At 38.3% G+C, this 20,820-nt stretch overlaps 1 protein-coding gene across 5 annotated transcripts; it reads right to left on the reverse strand.

The window, feature by feature from the left end:
* Positions 1-79: 79 nt before the first annotated feature.
* Positions 80-20,820, reverse strand: SLC30A6 (solute carrier family 30 member 6). 5 transcript variants are annotated; one of them, XR_011048925.1, is made up of 17 exons: positions 19,887-20,514; positions 18,120-18,206; positions 17,417-17,501; positions 16,422-16,464; positions 13,431-13,496; positions 12,928-13,008; positions 11,645-11,680; positions 10,734-10,828; positions 9,970-10,018; positions 7,867-7,986; positions 7,471-7,573; positions 7,119-7,166; positions 6,459-6,527; positions 4,481-5,006; positions 3,581-4,345; positions 1,596-1,728; positions 80-1,387 (listed from the first exon to the last, which is right to left on the reverse strand). XR_011048925.1 is itself a non-coding variant. In XM_068409777.1 (14 exons), the coding sequence occupies exons 1-14, from the start codon at positions 19,893-19,895 to the stop codon at positions 4,509-4,511; spliced, it is 1,389 nt and encodes a 462-aa protein (XP_068265878.1). In that variant the 5' UTR covers positions 19,896-20,514; the 3' UTR covers positions 2,180-4,508. The 5 variants fall into 5 exon arrangements, 1 of the variants encoding a protein (XP_068265878.1); XR_011048926.1 differs by lacking the exon at positions 19,887-20,514 and adding an exon at positions 20,774-20,820 and having other exon boundaries at positions 3,581-5,006; XR_011048924.1 differs by having other exon boundaries at positions 3,581-5,006.

Below are 20,820 nucleotides of genomic sequence, written 5' to 3' on the forward strand. Positions count from 1 at the left end.
AGAATACAATGAAAATTCTAAAAATTGGACAGATGTGTTTATTTTCAGATATTACTGTACATCTGTGTAAATACATCGAAGTTATTTGAACTCTTTGCTAGTATCTTCTCCAGCCCATGAGAAAACATTCTAAACAACTAAATTAAATCTTCTCTGAGCAGTACAAGGCACCTACTGCACCCTCCTAAGTGGCAAAAAAAGGTAACAAAATGGCTATAGACAGAAATATTAAACATCAGTGTGTGTGGCTAATTTCATTTTTGCAGGTGAACTCTTGTGGTACTTCGTACTTCGCAGGGCCTCTGAAAAATGCAGTAAGCATTTGCGATGTACACCGCTACTCTGTTTCTTCAAGAATTTGAAAGTTAACTTAAAATAGGCCTTATTATGAAATGTGGGACCAGAGGGTTGTTACAACTGGGAAAAGCCTCATTTTTAAATGTCTCTAATAGAGTTAGTTGAAACCATAATTCAACCATGTAGTACACCAAATCTCTGGCATGTCAATTTTGTCACCAACTTCTCACTACCTGAGCATGCAGTTCTCTTGAATTATGTGTACTTAGTTCAAAGAAATGAGATACAGGTTGGTGTACTATGATTCAATGGTTCTCAAAACATGAAGAAAAGATGAAAAGGCTTCCCTTTTTTTTTTTTCCCCCTTGGGTTTTTTGGGTTTTTTTGGTACAGGAAAAGAGGGCCATCTCTTAACTGGATGTGAGCCCTGAAAAGGGTTTACTTAAAGAGTTGAGGGTCATCATCTTAGCATTTATATGATCCATCATTAATTTAAAAAATAACTGTTAGAAGGAAAACTTAGATCAGCCCAGTAACCATGTGAATCCAAGAATCTAAGCTGCCAGAAGCACAAGAACCTAAAGTAGTCAGTAAAGCAAAGACGTGGTGCAAGGTGGGTTCTCACTGCTACTAAGGCAGAAGATAACAAGCAGGTAGGAGAAAGTCTCACCATTTGACAAAATACCCAGAAAACAAAAAAGACAAGTGAAAAGAGCAGAACTGGTATCTCTTCCACTCTCAGTTTCAACATTGAGTATCACTAAGTATCCAGATCCATAGGATCTGGACATGCACAGTACAGACGATCACTTCAGAATTCAGAGACAGGCTTTATGTTGAAGAACCTATCCCTGGCTAGTTTCTCTGTCCCTGTTGGGATGGTGGCAGCAGGGGACAGAAATCAACTGAGGGACTTCAACTAATCTAATAATTACACAAATCAGAATTGCTGCACAGGTTCTCTCCTTGAATAGGATTTGTCACATCTCAGTCAAGGGGTGGCAGGGAGAAGAAAAATCATTGATCTACCACCCACGAGAGGCTGTCACTGGCTTGTCGGAGTCCTTCCAAAGGTGTATGTGGTTATTACCTGGGTGAAGGGAACACAGAACAGAATGAACTCAAGAGCCATTACTCAATAGGTAAAGCTGCAAAAAAACCCCACATCACATTAGATATTTGTATTGTAGTAGGCGCTCTAGCTCCATTTATATCAGGACAATGCAGTTTTTCACAAGAATCTTAATCCTAAGTAATGGTACTTGCCCCTCAAATTCTCTAAAGGTTGATGCATTTACCTACAAGTGAAGTGATCCTATGCAATCACAGTTGGAACAAATTAAGGGAGTAACAATGCCAAATCCTCTGGCAGACAGAAATGACAGTGAGCACCAGTCCTCTTTTTCTCTAGCTGGGGCAGCATTCCTATCACTAGGAATGAAGAGGATATAAGTTAGCCATTCTTATTCACCACATTTCAAACAAACATTTAGATTGTGACCACCTAACAGCAAAATACAATTAGAAAAGACAAAATGCAGTAAGAATGCTTTCTGTAGAATTATTACAAGGACACAGTCTACATTGGTAGTAGACCCAGCAAAACAGTTCCAAAGTTTCACATATCTGCTCATTGAGATTGAAGTATCACCCAAGAGTATCACTTAAACAATCAATATATATATATAAAAAGATAACTATAAAACCTTGTACACAAATTACCATTTTTTCCTTGTTATTTAAGGATGACACTGATTTTATTTTCCTCATATAAAAGGAGACATTTTACTATCTGCTGATTTAACAAATATCCTTAATATTCGTAACAATAAAGCAGCTAAAAAGCTGTTCTAATCTCTAAAAGAATCTTTATCATCTGCACATATGATATATATTGTAAACAATCACTTCAAAAAATAATTTTGTTAAAGTGATTATATTGCACTCAGAATTCTGGGATTCTCATTCTCCCTTCTCATTTTAAATCAAAGATCAGCTTCATTTTTTAATAAAATGCAGCCTTAATTTTCTACTAAAAACAAGTAGGCATGCAATCAATATAATACAATGTATTTAAAATGGCAGAAAAAGGGCAAGTGTTTGGTTATGAAACTGGAGTAAAGAACAATTTTCAAATAGGCCACACAAGAGTAGTATATTGTAAACATTCTGCTGGCTCTAAGGTGTTTGTTGCAGATACTGTAGAGAGTGGAGTCGAGTTCGGCACCAAAGAGGTACAGAGAATCTATTCAAGTGTTCTGTACTTCATTGAATTTCCATGCAGCAATGGCACGTGTAATAGACTACACATAAAGACTGAGTAATGAAACAGGTGATTATTGAGCTAATACTGACCTCATAGAAACAGCCAATCGTTACAAGTTCATTGTAATCTTTAAATGCAACTTTTCCAGGTCATTACATTTTCTAACAGCAATGAAACTGTTACTCTTGCTGCAAATGAAGTACAGAACTAGATTCCCTACTTGTAGCTTACACGGACAGTATACCAGTGGCAGTCTGGACACTACCCTCAGCCTAAAACATGCTGGCAAGATACCATCATGCAGAGTAGAATGTCACCTTGCTTTGGTTGCAAGGGTGACACCCTCCTTCCTCTATGCATTGCAGCGAGAAACACAGGTAGTGGAGGGCGGGGGGGGGGAAGAGGAAAGCATGTCCTTAGGCAGAAAAAGAAATCCTTGGACAGTGTGAAGAGGCCACAGATCTTTAAAATTCAAATGAAGGCTGTTTTCTCAACTCAGTTCTACAAGAGACAGATTTCTCTATCAAACCCATTATCTTCAGGTAACATACTGATATCTTTGGAGTCCCTGAGATACTACAGCTCCATATAACCACCCTGGACAAATGGAGAGACTTACTTAGTATACAGATTAACAAGGTGGAAGCCAATATATAGCACCCTGAGTTGCAAGTGAAACAGCAGGAATGGGCAACCCATTCCTCAACAGCCAAGTGATGCAGAAGAAAGTGCAGAGGCGGTATTAGCAAGGGAATTAAAATATACATCCTACACAGGAGAACAGAAAAAAATTGGAGCACTTCTAAAAGGCCTTTCCCTGTTATCAGAGCAGTGAAGAAAAAAAGACAGCAGTCAGATGGAAGAGCTCGCTGAGAAAGGCCCTGAAGAAATACAGCCTTCTAGATGTACAGTAGAACGATAATGCAAAAGCAGAGACAAATTAGGCAGTCTTGTTCCAAGTGTGCTCCAAAGGTTAAGCACTCTAGCAATGACTAAAAACTGTCAGCGATCACTGACCTGTACTCTGGATATAAACCAGGAATATAAATAGATACTTTTTCCCCCGAAACTACAGAAAAAATACAAAGAGGAGAAATACAAAGTCACAATCGAATCAGAGAATACTTTCCATAGTCAAAAATGAAATACAGGTTTCAGAAACAATACAGCTATCTGCTCTGTATCTTAAATAGGGTTAATCATAAAAAAGAGGTGCTTGTAAAATCTTAAGTTTGAAGTATTTTATTTCCCAGTCTATTGCTAGATAATTTTGCAGTTAAACCAAAAAGGAAGAAATATCAGTGATGAATATGGAATACTTACTACCAGAAAATGGTTGCTGAAGCATCTGAATTTCTATAAAACCATCAATAAAAATGTAAAAACATGGTCTCACAAAATTAATTAGAATTTGAAACGCCAGATTGTCTTCACAATGGCCACAATATGAATACTGATGGATTTTTGCAACCAAAAAGTAACTGTGACTTTGCCAAAAGATGACTTAATACAGCAATCAAAACATCTCCAAAAACCGGGACTTGTATTTCTGCAATTTCCTATTCTCTCAGCCATTCAGCATTCAGTAAGTAATTTCATCAGAAAAAAAATGCTACCTGGTCACAATTTTTCTCTCTTAGGGAGTTGTGCTGTACCTCAGTACATTCTTGGGAAAATAAAGAAAAGAGAATAAAAAGCTGAATAGAAATAGACACTCTATAAAAAACTACCTGTAAAGTATCATAAGTCTGGAAGATATTTGTGGCATTACACAGGATACTGCTGATGGAAAGAAAAAAAAAATTGCAATTTCACCATTTCATGAATATGAACAATGCACTTGTTCCCAGCCATTTAGAATGATCTAACATTCCAAATGTTTAGAAAAATTGGGTAATAAAAGAATTAAGTCAATACCCTTAAGTACAATAAATAATGGTGTTTATTATGGTCGGGGTTGCCCACGAGCGTTTGTTCCATATCTGCTTGGGACATTTGTAAACCCAGTTCTGAATCCTTGAGTTGCTCCCATTCCCGGTATTCCAAATCCTTGACTGAGTACACTGCTGTAGGGTGCAGATCCATGATTAAAGCCCAGTCCATAGGGCCTTGTCTGAGTGTTTAAAAGGACGACTGGACTCACGTTTTTGCCTGGTGTATTAAAAGAAAATTCTGGCGGTGGGTTGCTGGGCTTAGCTGGAGTGGATGTAACAGGGTTCAAATTATCAGCAGCTTTCAAAGATGGCATTTGAATAATATGATGATCCGAAAGGTTCAGAATATTGTTTGCAATAGGCACAGATGATAAGGTAGGTCTGATCCAGTCATCTTTGAAAATCTGAACAGTCAAGGTAGAGACCAATGTGTATAATCTGTTAGTGACGTGGGCAAGTACCATTTGTTCATTTGCATCTCTCCGAATTCGGACATGTACTGATCCAGCCTAGAAAGTGATAAAAATAAGTTGGCTGTTAACTGTTACTTCAATAAAGATTCTCCATATGCATTTAAGAAGAGGTAAGTTATCCTGCAGAGAATTATGCAAAGACCTTTCGCAGTGGAGACTACTGACTAAATTGAGAAACTTATTAAATAATCCCATAATTAGGATACATTTTGATCTTTCCTGATGCATTGATCTCTTATGAACACATCAAGATCATAATTCGGGAAAAGTTGAGTCTTAAAACCAAACTATAAAATACAACATGTGATGGCAGGAAAGGAAAGGCAACAGTCGGGGGAAAAAAGTGTCCGAAAAAAAGAACAAAGTACAGACAAACTCCATATTCCAAATTCAGGAAAAAGTGTCATCACTGTGCTGCTGGAGCAGACAAGAGGACAACACGCATGGCGGACACGCTCATATTGGGACCATTAGCAAGAACAGAGGCAACACCCCTGCGGAACTCAGACTAGTTTCTCCTGGGCGTGCATATAACTGCAGGCTGCCCCAGCCTTCCTCTCAGGAACACTATCTCATTTACCTTGAACTACTGCTGCAGAAGAGAACAGGACACAAAACAGAACCCCTCACATGCTTTTTCAGTTCATATTTAATAAAGAACATGGTTCACAGCTTGTGCTATATAAGCCATTTTTACATCAGACGGTGCAGCTGAAACATATCTAGGTCTTGAAGTTTCTACTACTATCTGGAAGATGCCAATAGGTAAATTTGGATACAAAGGTTTTGTAAATATCTGCTGTCAATCCAACAATGCTGTGATCCAGTATTTTGGGTGGCAGAACAGTAAACTGAAAGCTGTTGTCACATCAGCAAGTCAGAGCTGCTGCCACCTTTTTTTAAGAAGGGTAACATACTGGAAGAATTCAGAAGTAGAGAAAAATTCTGAGTGTCTTAATTTTCTGGCTGTCACAACATACCTGCATCAACTTAGGAATAACTGAGTTCCGTGTGATCATTCTGTATCACAAAAAACCCCTTCGTTTCTTTCAGCTTACAGAATATCAGTACACAACTGTTGTTTTTTTCCACTGTAGACCTTTGGTATCTGAAGGTTTACAGTTTTCTTTTTCTCCCCTCTGAGACAATTTACACCAATATACCATTTGAAAAAAGTCTTTACTATTGTTTGGGTTTTCCTTCACCGTCAAAATACAAAAGAAATTCTACAGTTGCAAAAATACATGCTTTAATCCAGAGCTGCAATGCACATAAATAACATTAACCAATAACAAAGCTTTAAAAAAATATAAAGGACAGGGGAAAAGAAGTTTTGCAATAAATCACAAGGACTGAGTACTGACTCCATCAAATTTTTTTATATTTAAGATTTCAGAAGAAATATCTTACTTTATTTAAATAAAAAATTTGAAGTAGTAACTGACAACTCTTTTTAAAGGCTAAAAAGACAATAAATACATAACTTACCAAAGTGCCGAAACCTAATGTCCAGAAATGCTCATTTCGAACTTCCAAAACACCATCCAAAGTTGAAACCTAATTTTACACAGACATCCAGAAATATGAAAATAAATTAGAAATAATGTTTCAAATCCTTTTAGAAATGTACTTCTACACATAGCTGAATAATACAGCATTTCCAGTAGTGAAATAAAAGCTTCCATACACAGAATGGATGATGTCTGCTAATGATGCCACTAATGCTTATCTACTCTACTTTTGCTACCCTTAAACATCCAAATCCATAAAAAAAGTGGGTTCACATTTCAAGTAACTCTTGCTGTCAGACTGCAATATTTTCCTCAACTTGATATGTTGTAAGTCAACAGCTTCCTGTACTCCTTTTCCTCCCCCGACTCATACTTGTAAACCACTTCAATGGTAGCTCAAATTTAGTTAATAAAAACACAAGCCTGCACTATTGTAACAGATTTGTTCCAGACACTTGAATGACACTATTCATCTTAGATAGTAAGATCCATATTTTCTACATGCAGCTAAAAAATAATATTAAAACAATAATTCTTTAGCAATCTTCTTGGACTACTCACAAAAACTCTTCATATTCCTGAATGCTTATTTAATGTTAGCTGTGCACACTGTGTTACGTATTACATACTGACTTACCTCTCTAAGAAGTTTATCTAATTGGCCAATCACATGAGGTGGGGTTGTCTTTAAGAAGAAAAAAAAAAAAAAGGAAGAAAAAAGTTATAATAAAGATTATCTGGTCCTGTTAAGTAAGAGAGTCTTTAAGTCTGGTCTACCTACACAAGAGACCAATAGCATTGAACAATAAATTCTTAGGACTTCATGATACATATTTCTGCTGCCCATAAAATTCTTCTAGCACATCACAAATTGCCCTTAGAACACTTCCTATTCAAATGCTTAAAAAGAGATTTTATGTTTTAAAAAAAATAAGGACATTTAACAAAACTGACACCACAAAAAACCTTGTTTTGTGACATTGCCTTACCTGGAGTAGTACTTTCCCACTGTAGACACTCATGGGATACATGGTACCAAATGTCATCAAAGCAATTGCTATAGCAGAGGCTGTGTCTACAGCGAAATAATTGCTGGAGAGAAAGAGCAATTTTAAAGAAAAATAGGTATTTACGTTTTTGAAAGGCATAAGAATTTTCTTTTGATTCTTTTCATTTTTTTAAATTATATACACTTACAGAATATTACACGTACTAATCTCATCTGAACTATACGTCTTTGAAAAAAGACAAATATATTCATGGAGTTGCAATCCCATTCATACAAAATACAGCTTTTGATGAGATCATTCCTTTAATGTAAAAAATGCAATTTCCCATAGATTGGATACAAAGAGTTACTTTTTTTAAACAACAACAGTACATACTTGATTTCAATGAGCATATATGTAATGCAAAGAGCTAGAGCTCCAGCAATATCAATCAAGACAAAAGGGTTCATTCGTGGCAGAAAGATGCTACTCAATCCTGGGATGATTCCACAAATACTGTAACAAAACAGAAAAAGCAGTTGTCAGCCAGCTGTTCATCATTACTTTAAACCCCAAAAGATTTACACCCACTATTTCAGCATTTGACCTCAAATACACCTTGAAGTCAGAGCAAATGATGTCTCTGAGGACTGTAACGGCCCTTCTACTTCTGCTCGACGTTCTGTAATAGTCTGATGTCAGCAAAAATTAATCAAGTTTAGATCAAGTCACATTGTCTCTTATATCTGAAACTACTACTTATATCTTAAATTTGTTTTAAGTCTATCTTCCCATCTACAAAACATTATACTACACTAATCTTTATACAGGTTTTTCTACATGTTAAAATACACATCTTGTGCTACTTTCTGTTTTCTGGTAATATAGCTAGCCGCATCAGCTGTACGCAACACAAGTACTTTACAGGTTCAGATACTGCTGTTACATATATGTAAGTCTTGGGGGCTTTGCATATCACTAATCTTCAATCCATCTGCCACCTTGGTGTGCAAAAGTGTTCTAAAGCCAAAGCTAACTAATTCATGGAGTCTGAATAGAGAGAGGAGACCAGCTAGCTGAATAAAGGAGACCAAAAAACCCATGAAGAAACATTGGGAAAAGTTATTTATTTATAGTTATCTCCTATCAATGGGAGCATGAAGAGAGAAAAGGATTTCTGTACTTCCCAGTGAATGTAAGTGCATGCCACGTACTGGAAAATCTAAAGGAAAAGACAACATGAAATGTTTTGTTGCTCTGTTTGAAACCAACCTATGTTTAGACATCATGGGCTGGTCTGCTCCTGTAAGAATTTTAGTCAACATAATTATATAAAGGTGCAGATATTTTGTAATCAGCACTGCCTCATAGAACACATTTGAAATAGCTGTATGCGTACTAACTAAATTCAATAATTTTTTAAAAAATTGCTGGCATAATTGTCTACAGATTATCTCGAAACCCAGTAGTAATTCTAGACTCTTGATCTGGGAGCCCTTCAAGTTGTCCATCTGTGTCTTTCCCCATAACACTGTGTTATCACACCATTAAAGAAAAACTCTGCTAGTGTCTGTGATTGCTATCCACCTTTTTTTTTTTTTTTTTTTACACTGAAACTCCAGGTACTTGGGCAACCCTATTGTTAGCCTTCCAAAGCTGTTTTGCAGAATTTGCGTCTGCTGATATAATACCTTATATCCACACAAAATCAATTCTTCTGTTTAATAAGCCAGCGTTCTCTGCTTTCCTCAACTGTATACAAAAATCACAACATGCAGAAACAGATGGGCTTTGCAGCATACTTAAGACATTATACAATATGGTTTGACATTCTTACTTTGATACTGACAGCATAAGTACTTGGAAGCACATGTATGGCTCAAAATAAACGTTTCTGACATCTGACAAAATTATTTGCAAACAATGTTATCTTGCATTCAGATATCCAACACAAGCAAGAGAGTTAACAGACAAGATGAATGAGCAACACTGCTTTAGCCCCTGGAAGACAAGACTTTCCAGTTTCCTGACGGACAGGTGAGGAGTTTCCATAGCTATATTTCAGTGAGTAACCTGTTTCACAAATCACATTTAAACTGCAACCATCCTAGTCATTTGCCCACCCCACAGAGTAAATAAACACAAATTACTACAAAATACATCGCTCATATAATGACTGTTGAGAAATGCAGTTCAAGTCTGTACAGGAGAAAGCTAGTTTACCTCACCTCATCCAAGGAGAATTACATACAATGTATATATTCAAAGGGAAAGTTATGCAGAAAGATGTATTTCTATTAGATTGATGTATCTGGGAAATATGAGAGGCAATGTTTGCTCTAGAATTCACACACTCGACCTACGGTAAGTAAAGCTATTTTAAAAGCTTTAATACACAACAGTTTATGCCTCAATACCCATCCAAATCATTATTATATACAAAAAGCCAACACTGCCTTCCAGAAGCTAACAGTTTTGAAAAACATTATAAAGCTTTACCTTCTACTAAGATCTGCAACATGCTCCTGAAGCCAGCTTGTGCTGGCAGCTGCAAAAGAAAGGTGGTAATCAAATTACTACAAGTAAAGGTATCCATTTTAAAGTACACTTAAAGTTTTATTTTAAGGGAAGAACCCAATACACTGTGAATGAATAAGTGTATCTCAACAGATTCACTGTCACTTGAAAAAACAACGAAGTCTGACATTTCCAGGCAGTAATTAAAATGCCTGTCTCCCATAATAATCTGAACTGATTAAATACAAATATAATTGCAGATTATAACCATCATAATTATATTTTATTTAATATAAAGTATAATATATATTTATAACTATAAACAATTTACAATTAGTGGGAATGACTGCAAGCCTACTTCACACTGAAAAAGTCTCAGGTAAAAGAGCTATTAAGAAGAATTATTACATTAATTTATTTTTAATCCATTAATATATCCATAGAATGTCTTCAAAGTTCTGGTATCTGTCAGATGACATTCACTGCTTGAATCCAAAAGGTTGAAAATAAAGGGTACTTCAGCATTAAAATGATACTCAGTTTATATATTAATGACTATATACTACTCAGAGAGCCCTGTAAGCAAACTGGAGTTGAAATGGCAATTCTAAACTGCATGAAGTTATATTAATGGAGGTAATATTAATATATACCTGTTAGTTAAGAAAGTTACAAGTTATACCTTGATTAAAATAGAACATTAAAATCTTTTCCCAATTCTTGTTATAGATTAATTTATCACATACCTTCAGAGACATAAGCAAAAGGCTTATTCCTAATGGAAAGCATTGTAAATAAGTTGAAAAAGAGAGCCACAAAAGTACCAACCAGCAGTCGCCCCCTGGGGAGGGGGGGAAAAAAAAGTATCTTAATTTCACATCATCAGAAAACATGAAATCAAGCTGTAATTACTAGTAACAATATCAAAATACATTGCTTGGTATCCTTCAGAGACTGAAAACAAGAGTAAGGTAAACTAGTGTAATGCTTAATAACTGGCATTGTGTTATCATTTTAAGAGTTATATGAGATCACTCAACTTTGTACGTTAGTGTTATCACATTAGGCTGTTCATAATGTTGAGTAACAACAGTTCTTAATTACATATATGCACACACATATATGTTTGTCCTTTGAAGGTACAAATACACTGACTGCTCAGCAGCAGAGCTAAAAAAGCTTAGTTTCCTATGGAATTATGCCCTATGCCCCTACCCTTTCCTAGGAGAACTACAACTTCACCATACATCCCATGTCCCAGTCTTTTGCCCCATAACACCTTCTTTTCCCTTCCCTGTATTCTTTGTAGTCTTCACCATCTTTGCAACACCTCCAGTTCCCTAATGATCACACCATCCTTCCCCAAACATACCAGGCCTCCTAAGAGGCCTGCGTAAGAAATGAGAGTAACTAAACTAGCAAAACCAGCAATATATAGTTAAATCATTATTTAAGAGAGCATGTGCATTCCATTTCAATTGTACCTTGAAAAAACTGTTTGCAATATAGCTTGCACATAGTTTGAAACAAATGCCAAGGTACCAAAACCAATTTGGTGTTGAATGGACTTGCATAATTAATACATGATAGATTAAGAATTAGAAACAGAAAGGGACACTGAAAAACTATCATTTTACATGTCAAAATAATTTCTTACGTGTGTATCTCAGGTTGTTCCAGAAACCGCTCTGCACTACAAAAATAATTGAAAATTTGAGTTATAGTCATATAATAAAATGATACTTGAAGCACAGTTTTTCAGTTCTGAAGAATTAGCTGCCATTCATAAACAAAAACTGACAGATACAGCACTGCAAAAAAATGAATTGCTTAAATAAGCACAGCAGCTTTTATAAGTGATGAAAGCATTTACCACTGAAATGAAGCAGGGTGTTAATTTAGATTTTCCAACTATTTCCAAACTGTGCCACATAGGTGCTAGCTACCATGAATGCTGCCTACACAATAAAAAGATGCTTGTAAATGAACATACCAAAAAATACTACTACTGCCACCCTTGGTGTTGGTAACCACAACAAACTAAGTCTGAAATCTCTGACTTACACCCTCTCACTAAGCAAGGCCAAATAAAGTAAATGGTGGATTCTGTGGTGAAGATACAAATCTTTTTCTACCCACCAGTAAAGTAAGAAATGAGCTTCAGCCGTAACAGAAAAACCTATGGTAAGTTTTGGGAATTTCCTAAAATTGATGTTCAAAAACTTGGCGGCTTTGACAGTGTCATTATTAGAATTCATTCCAGTATATTGTCAGTACAACAGGTCAACCTATAGTATAAAATTGTTAAGTTGTTAACATAGCCCTTTACAGAGAAAATAGAGCCCTTGAATAGAAGAATGGAAGGTACACTGCCCGAGTTTTAAATTCCAGATGTTAACAAAAGCCTCTTCATTTTTAAAGACTAAATTAATTTTTTAGGCTAACCTCCTGAAATACAAATGCTTCCAAGCGTAGACGGTATGTCAAATTAATACTTGAGCAAATTCTGAGGGACCGATGAAGCTGATTGTTTAAATATTCAGTTCCTTAATACATTATGAAGTTACTTTACTTCATGAAGTAACTGAAGTAAAAAAAAAAAAAAGTTTTATTTATTAATGATCTTAAAAAGTCAAGATGCATAGGGAAATGCATTAAATGAAATACTAACTTTTTGGAAAACATGATTCTTAAGAACACTGAGTTTTTTCCTTGAAAGCTGTTTAATTACATTTATGAATTCCTATCATTTAATCTAAAGCCCACATGTAGTGTAATCAATATAGCTAAGCAGTAAGGTTTAGCAATATTTAAAAAAATCTGAAGCTTCTTCTACAATATCTCTCTAGAGCTACCATTTGTAGAATGCGTATGCTTTTGCTCAATCTGGAATATCTTCGTACGTAACAAAAAATCAAAGAAAACGGTACATATCCCTACCTTTCTTTCAGTATAAAAAGAGCACCAAGCTGTGCCAGAACCGTAGATGCAAATACGGCTAGAACTTCAAACCTTTCAAACCTGAAATTTGAGAATTAAGTTTAGAAACACTGAACATCGAACAATGAATCAAATGCATTTTGGTCTGTGCAGGACCCAGCAGGATAGACCCACTATTTCCAATTCTTTCAAGAGCAGATAGATGGGAAGAAACTGGAAGTTTTATGGAATAGGCATTATTTTCAATTTCTTTTAAGTCAACACTCCACTTATCACAAAGAGCTTAAAATCAAGCATTTCTTAATTCTTCTTCCTGTCCCTCCCTTTCCTCTCCTCCCCTATTCTGTAACTGTTCTTCACAGCATCATTCTTGGGTCTCCTTATTTTTAGTCTCTTTTACGCACAGATTGTTAGTCATGGCTGTTAGGGCATACAGGCAATGATAGACAGCAATGTATCAAATGTTGTATTATCAAACACTAGATCTTGTTATTAGTACTTACCCAAATGAATAGATTGGGCTGGGTTTCTTCATCATTACCCAGTAGCTTATTAGACACGTTACCAAACTGAAAAAAGGGGGAGAATGAAACTACGATAAATAACTGCAGCCTTTACAAACTGGATAATCTACAAATATACGCTTCAGCCCTCAGAACAGAACAAATGAATATATAAACACATCTTACCATGAACTCAACCCTTCCACCACTGTCAGAATGAGGGTTCCAGTGAATCCACAAAAGCTTGTGCTTGGGAATAAAACTGTGACTGCACGATGATGTCTCAACTATTCCCATAAAAAGGGCAGCAAATTTAGCTGAATGGTAGTCGGTCCGATTCCTTACACCAGGAGACAGCCTAATGCTGTACTTATGGCACGCTGTGCTTACAAAGGCTACCACCAACCTTCTTCAATACAGAACATCACTCAGCTTAAATCAAGTTTACCGTAACTCCAGATGCAACACATTTTTACACTGTGGTCCCACCACAAAACAGCACAACCAGTGTTTAATCTGCATGCACTCCATGAATTTTTCTGAAAGGGACTTGGAGCACATGAGACCAGGTACCCCAGAATCTGACTAACAGGCAAAGGTGGTTTGAGAAAATCCTTTTAATACTGTCTGGTATCACACATGGTAAAGTCACAAACAGTAATGAAAAGCACAAAGCAAAAGCGTATGAAAATATCAAACTAGACACCCAGTAAATGCTCTTCTTACATGTGCTTTATGAACTTGCCTATAAATACTGTAACCTGAGAAAGGCCATGTAAATGAGAAGGAACATGATAAGCAAGATGACAGGAATGTCACATTTGTGCCACTTCCTTTGTATCCCAGTGAAAAAGTGAAGCAAGCTCTCCATTAAACTCTTCTTTTAAAGACATAGCATGAATTAGATTTAGCACTCTAGAATAAGTCTCAGGCTATGCCAAGTATTGCCTTTCTTTTCCACAAATGTAATTTGTCTATATATAAGGCCAAAACAGATGTACATTTTTTGGCTGCATTCATCTACACAAGCTCTAATTTAACTGGCCATTCACTGACAGCCACAGGTCTCTCTTGCCATTTTATTTCCAAGTTTTTCTCTCTTATTCAACATCTGAAATTCCAATTATTTTATCCTCATGGTATAAGCCTGAATTTTTCTAGGATGAGACTCATTTCCTTTGCCTATTTTTCCCCTATTGACCCCTTTGGACAATTTTTTTTTTATTGGAAGCCACCTGGATTCAGTGCCATCTGTGCCTTTATGCAGCCCTTTCTTAATTAATGACAATGTTAAATCAGACTGGATCAAGAACTCATCCCCACAGCTGCTGAACAATTACATCCTCACAACCTGATCCACAGCTATGAGGAGGAAAAGCAAAAGCAGAGGAAGTAATACTGCTCATGTACAAAATAGTAAAATCACACACTCCACAGGACTATTATAAATGAGCAGGAAGGTGACAAAAATGGAAGAAACAGAAACTGATTTTTGCAGCAGAATCACTGAGCATTGTTCTCCCTTACAGCAAATCCAAACTCTTGAAAGATATCGTTGTGAGTTAGAATAATCTCCTAGTCCATCCCCTAACGAACCTAATACATCAGTGCCAGGGTAGTCCCTCTTCTCCTAAAATTAAAAAAAAATAACATTCCGTACAAATACGAAATACAACATCAAAACTTCCCCCAAGGTGAAAAGGTATTTTGAGTCAAGATGACAAAACACAGCAGATAAAAAATTCTAAGAGAAATATGAGATTCTGTCCTGGTTTGGCCGGCTATAGCCCAGCGGTTCCTTCGGTGTTTCACAACTATTGTGCGAGCCCCATCAGGGGTTCGATACCGCGGGCACTTCTGGCCCATTTTCTGGGCCTTCCCTGCAGTGCCGCTGGTGACGTGGCTGACTTCAGGGGAGCTCAATCTTGGTTTTGTATATATATTTGTATATATTTGATTATTTCTATTATTGTTATTATACTCTTTTTCATTATTACAGTTTATTAAAACTGTTTTAACTTTCCAACACGGAAGTCTCTCTCCCTTTTCCCTTTCCCTTTGGGGGGAGGGGGGGGAATAACAGAGAGCATCTGCCACAGGTTTAAGAGCCGGCCCAGCTTTAAACCGTGACAGATTCATTAGAGTTATATCACAGTTCTAATGCAGTTACAGATCAAGTTAAGTATTTTTATGCCTATATCAACCATTCATTTTCCTTTCTGCATATTTGCTGCTGTTATTTGTAAATGTTTTACTATCAGTCAGATAAGCTACAGTACGTAGTGGGCAAAACAGACTGCAGATAGCTGATCCATACTTTTTATAAGCTAGTGAGCTAGCAAGGAAAATAATATAGGTTAATAATTTAAAAAAGACATGCATTTTATGCAGTTTATTTCCCTGCTACCAATCTTGCAACTCAGGTAAGAACTGAATATATTTCATGTCTGTATTACCAATATTATCAAAAGTGTTCAGAACTTTTGTACTTAAAGTAGTTTTAATAACATTTTATTAGGAAACAGGAAAAATACTAAAAATACTTAACGACCTTATTGGCAGAGTGCATGGGATCTAGCTCTTGAAATATTTTGAAATAGAAATAGGATTACATACTCCTTGTTTCCTGATGCTAAAACTGAGGGATACTTCAGAACCAATGACTGTGGCATTAGGGAAATGTCCCGAGTGAACCACCAGGTAACAGTTTGATGCTAGATTCTGTTTTATGTTTTTACGCATCTGCACAGAGAAATCCATAACTGACCGGATTTGTTACTAGTCATTCTCAATACAGTGATGGTGTTTCTCATCATCTATTTATGGTGATGTACAATTTTACACTCATTTAAGCTGTATTTAAACCAGTTAGTGTTTCTATACTGATGACTCTAAATAATGTGTTTGTATCTGTAAATAAATTCTGTACGCATAGAAATATACAAAGAGAGGCACAAAAGAACAGTAATACTAAATGGGAAAAAAACTCACCTGAAAAGGTCAAAGATTGTCAAATATGTGTAAGCAGTTAAAGCTGTAAAAAAAGTAAACATTAAAACATAATATAATTTTTCAATGCAGAAGTCACTTGTATTCTTCTAAGTCCCTCTTTTGCAGCTCTTTTTCATCCTCTGTCTACATAACCTGTCTCTGCTGATAGAACAAGTCTCTCTGTCTTTTTTATGTGTATATAATATGAATGTCCTACACACACCAATATATTTAACTTCATAAACAGGTTGATTATGGCAATCCTAATTCTAATAAAGCACGTAATAATGCCCAGATACAAAAGGTATTAAGCTTGTGACTAAGTTGTGACTAAGAATTTAAATACAGAAAAGTCAGATCTTCTAGTAACACATCTGCCAAAGGGAGAGCTCTCTTACGTGCATTATTGCAGTGAAAAGTAGGTTCAACAGAATTTTTTACTTGTTTTGCTTCTCCGACCCACCTTGAAACTGCAAGAAAACCTGTGTCACAAACTAAAAATGTAAAGTATTCTACCTTCAGCACAGATGATGAGAAGCATCATCTTGGAGCCGCTATACAAAAGCAGAAGATACACAAAATATTGAAAAGGGGCATTCCTGGAATTGGAGAAGCCTTTTGCCACACTACAAACACCTTCATTCAACTGCAAGCGAGGGTCTCTATATGTCACTGCTACTATTTATATAAGGAACAGGTCTGAGGACTAGCTTAAAAAGTCTACTTTTTTGCAATCTTAAAGATAAAGAGGGTACTGCATGAAGAGGTCTGGAAAACCTTGCAAACTTTGAAGGACTTCCACCCACCCACACTTGCCTGCAAGAAATGCCGCTAAACTGACTGTGGCAAACCAAAAGGAAGCACTTTCCAAACCTGGCTGTGCAGCCACCTAACTCCATTACACGCTAAACTCTGCTTTTGTAGTATGTTGTAACTTCACACTCTAAGGAACACATGGTAGTTGGTTGTAGTTTCAGTACAAGAGAGCCACCTACCTATGCTATTTGTAGAGCTGCACCACATTAGCAGGAAGCCAATACATATTAAATTTATAGCACCAAACAGCAATATCTTCCAGGACTGTTGATGAGAATAAATATGTATTTTACATCTTCCAAAATTTACAAGCAAAAATACATCTATCTGGTTTTAAAAAACAATATTGCAGTACTTCATCATACAAGCAGAACTGGCTTCTCCTCCCTCCCAAAAATTTACAACTCATTTCAGAACAACAAGCCCATATTCTATTTTCACCTTTACAGATTGTCTCAAAACTCATTTATAAACAGCACTTGTGCAGCATGCTTAAAATACCTTTTTGGTCTAAAAAAATCACCCCTGCATAATATTTGCATTTAATTACAGCACACACCATCTGACTTTTGAAAACAGACTTATACAACTTTATATTAGTGCGTTTCTTTCTTTGTGCTGGAACTTAGGTCCCAAAAACATCTGTGCATACTCAGTTTACAGTTCTACTGAACACATTAAATATAACTACAATTCTGGAGAACACTAATTAACAGGGACAATGAACCGGAAGGAATCCAGCTTCACAGCTGGATTTTTTTTTTAAGCATGGCTGGAAAATTTCAAAGAAATATTCTCAAAATATACTTAAGTTAATAATGTATTTTAACTTATCAAAGCTAACATCTTTTTTATTATTATTCATTTTTTAAAAGTACTTACCCTCCTATCTGCTGCAACCAGCCTAAATTCATGTGTTAACTTTCCAACCAATGATCTCTGTGATTTGCGGAACAGGTGTATTGTCCCCTTAAAAAAAATTTAAAAATTTAATTAAAAATTTTACTTAAACCGTAGTTTAAATCAGCAAAAAGCAAATCTTCATTTATGAACTATTTTCATAATTATATCAAAGAATCAGAATGAGTTTTTTTTTAACTAGAGGTAGCCCATAAACATTAAATTCAGTGGTATATTTGGTAACCATTTTCCATGCTTACTATAATAGAAAATGATGAACGACTTAGAATCAAGCTTCATTTAGATATAATCCAGAATTTAAGTTTACTGGAAAACATACCCAAATACCATTTAAAGAGTGATTTTTTACTTTTACTTAAATAAAACTACTACAGATGTTCTGAAAACACAAATATTTTTCTTTATCAAAGCACACTTCCCACACAAAGCCAACTGATTTATTAAACAGGAAAATATTGCTTATATATATAAATGAGAACCCATCAGAGAAACAATGCCGGTATCACCTGTAATGTGGTGGACACAAGGCCAGTAACACGCTGAGACATACAAACAATCTCAGTCATGGCTTAACCTAACTAAGCACAGCAGATGCGGTCACTGCGGGTGCCCCCTCTCCTTTCCCAGGGCGGAGAGGACGCATGGGCACGTAGGAGATGAGAGCGAGGGGGTGCTACGTGGCTCTCGTGAAAGCATGACAGGGAACAGACCACCAGAAAGATTCATCAACCATGCCACTTGCTCCCCTTCCTCAGAGGGCCCAAGCTTCTAGTTAGTTGTCTTCCATTCTACTCTCCCCACAAAGAAGCAAGCTTTCCACATGAAAAGCTGTTCTGATTTGCAACAGGAATTCATGGACTTGTAATGGATGGTCTGTCACATGCAGTGATTTGGGGCTGGATGAAATGAGGTTTGATTGTAAGCTATCACATCTGTAACCGACAGCAGAAGACAAAAAGATGTACCAACAGGCTGGTTACCAAAACAGACTCAATGAACTTACAGACCCATTTGTCAACACAGCTGTATTCCACAGTATATGTAGAAATACATGTATGTCTTGGTGTCAGCAATTAAAAACGCACTACCATAGATCTCAAGTTTTGCTCACCTGAGGCAAAAGGCTGTCACTTACTATTTACTAGCAAATCATTACGTGATGATTTTTTTCCTCAGTAAAGCCATACAGGATGAAAGAACACTTTGGAAAGCTTTTTGAACAGGCAGTGGATGCCTGCTCATAAAGGTTACTCTCTCGCCTTACCACCCATTGCTTTCCCACGCTGTTAGCACGATGTCCGTTGCCTAACTGCACCGTGCTGCACCTCTCTGCTTACATAAAGGATGCCGTGCATTAAAGCTGTGGATTCTGTACCACAGAGGAGAGTCCCGTACAAACCCACGCAAGCCATAGCTCACCCCTAGAAGCAAGCTCTAATTCAGCAGATGCTGCAGTTTGGCATTAAAGCTTCCCTAGCTCCCAAACTTCTGGCAACACAATGGAGAGAAACACCTCTGTGCTGAGCAGGAGGGCAGCTACCCCATACCTCAGCCACTGAACGTCCCCACGTGTGCTAGAACAGCTGTACAGGAAGTATTTCTACGAGTGGGAGCACCTGCTCCAACGATGCCAACAGGTGACAGTACCTGTTATCGATACTGTCGTCAATCCATTTGCACTCAGCATACAAAGAGAGAGTTCGGACACCCGGCTGAACAAGCACACACCGTGGTCATTCCCAGAAGAATGAATTTTCTTCTTGTTCCTGTTTTGTTCCTTCTTGTTTCCCTGTTTTCGCTGACATGCGGGAGCAGGGACGATGCAGCCGGTCTGGCCTGATACCCAGGTCGGCTCCCTGACCGATTTGGTGTTTAATGAAAACTTTTGAGGCCGAGACTCCAACCACAGCCCAGCCCCAAGGCCGAGCGCACACCACCCGTTCCCGACGCAGCTCCAGCGGGGAAGCCCTCCACGACGCTCAGCGGCCAGCCCGCCCCCGCCACCTGCCCGCCGTGCCGGCTGGCCACTGCCCAGCGGCCGGGGCCTGCGCTCCCACCGCGGCCCTGCGGAGCCACCGGTAACCGGGGAAAACGCGTACGGGGGAGGGTGGCGGGGGGCGGGTGGGGTGGCGAGAGGAAGTACTGCACGAGAAGCCACACCGCGCCCTCCTCACGGGCGCCGGAGCCGTTAACGGACCCCGCCGCAGGTGCTCCGGGGCGCCGCCGCCTTGGCGAAGGGGCACCTCCCCCGCTCCGGTCCGCTCCGCTCCCCTCCCTGCCCCGCCGGCGGGCGGCTAGCGGCAGCGCCTAGCTAACGGGAATGGGTCGCACCGCCCGCGGCTGAACGCGGCAGAGGCCCGGCCGGGCGGGGCGGACCCCCGCGCGCAGCCACGTCACCGCCGGCCCGGCGGGGCTCTCACCAGCAGCGGGGCGGGGGACGGCGGCGCGGCGCGCTCCAGGCCTGGCTGGCACCAGGTCCGGGCGCTCTGCCCTGACCAGCCCCGCCCCGCGGCGGCAGGGCCCCCCCGCCCGGGAGCGGCGGCCCCGCTGCCTCCTCACCCCGCTCCCCCACGCGACTTCCCTCCCGCCCCCTCCCCCCAGCGGGGGCCACTCACCATATTACTCCCCGCACCGGAAGAGACGGCGCCATGCGAGGCCGGAA

The sequence above is a fragment of the Nyctibius grandis genome, chromosome 1, assembly GCF_013368605.1.
Source record: "Nyctibius grandis isolate bNycGra1 chromosome 1, bNycGra1.pri, whole genome shotgun sequence".
NCBI classification, from domain to species: Eukaryota; Metazoa; Chordata; class Aves; order Nyctibiiformes; family Nyctibiidae; genus Nyctibius; species Nyctibius grandis.

What these genes read in the sequence shown, in the direction of transcription:
- SLC30A6 (XM_068409777.1), bottom strand. An exon ending in CTTTTTATACTGAAAGAAAG is followed by an intron (nt 11,681 to 12,927) that starts GTAGGGATATGT and finishes TTATTTTTGTAG; the next exon opens with TGCAGAGCGGTTTCTGGAAC. An exon ending in CATTAGGTTTCGGCACTTTG is followed by an intron (nt 5,007 to 6,458) that starts GTAAGTTATGTA and finishes ATCACTTTCTAG; the next exon opens with GCTGGATCAGTACATGTCCG.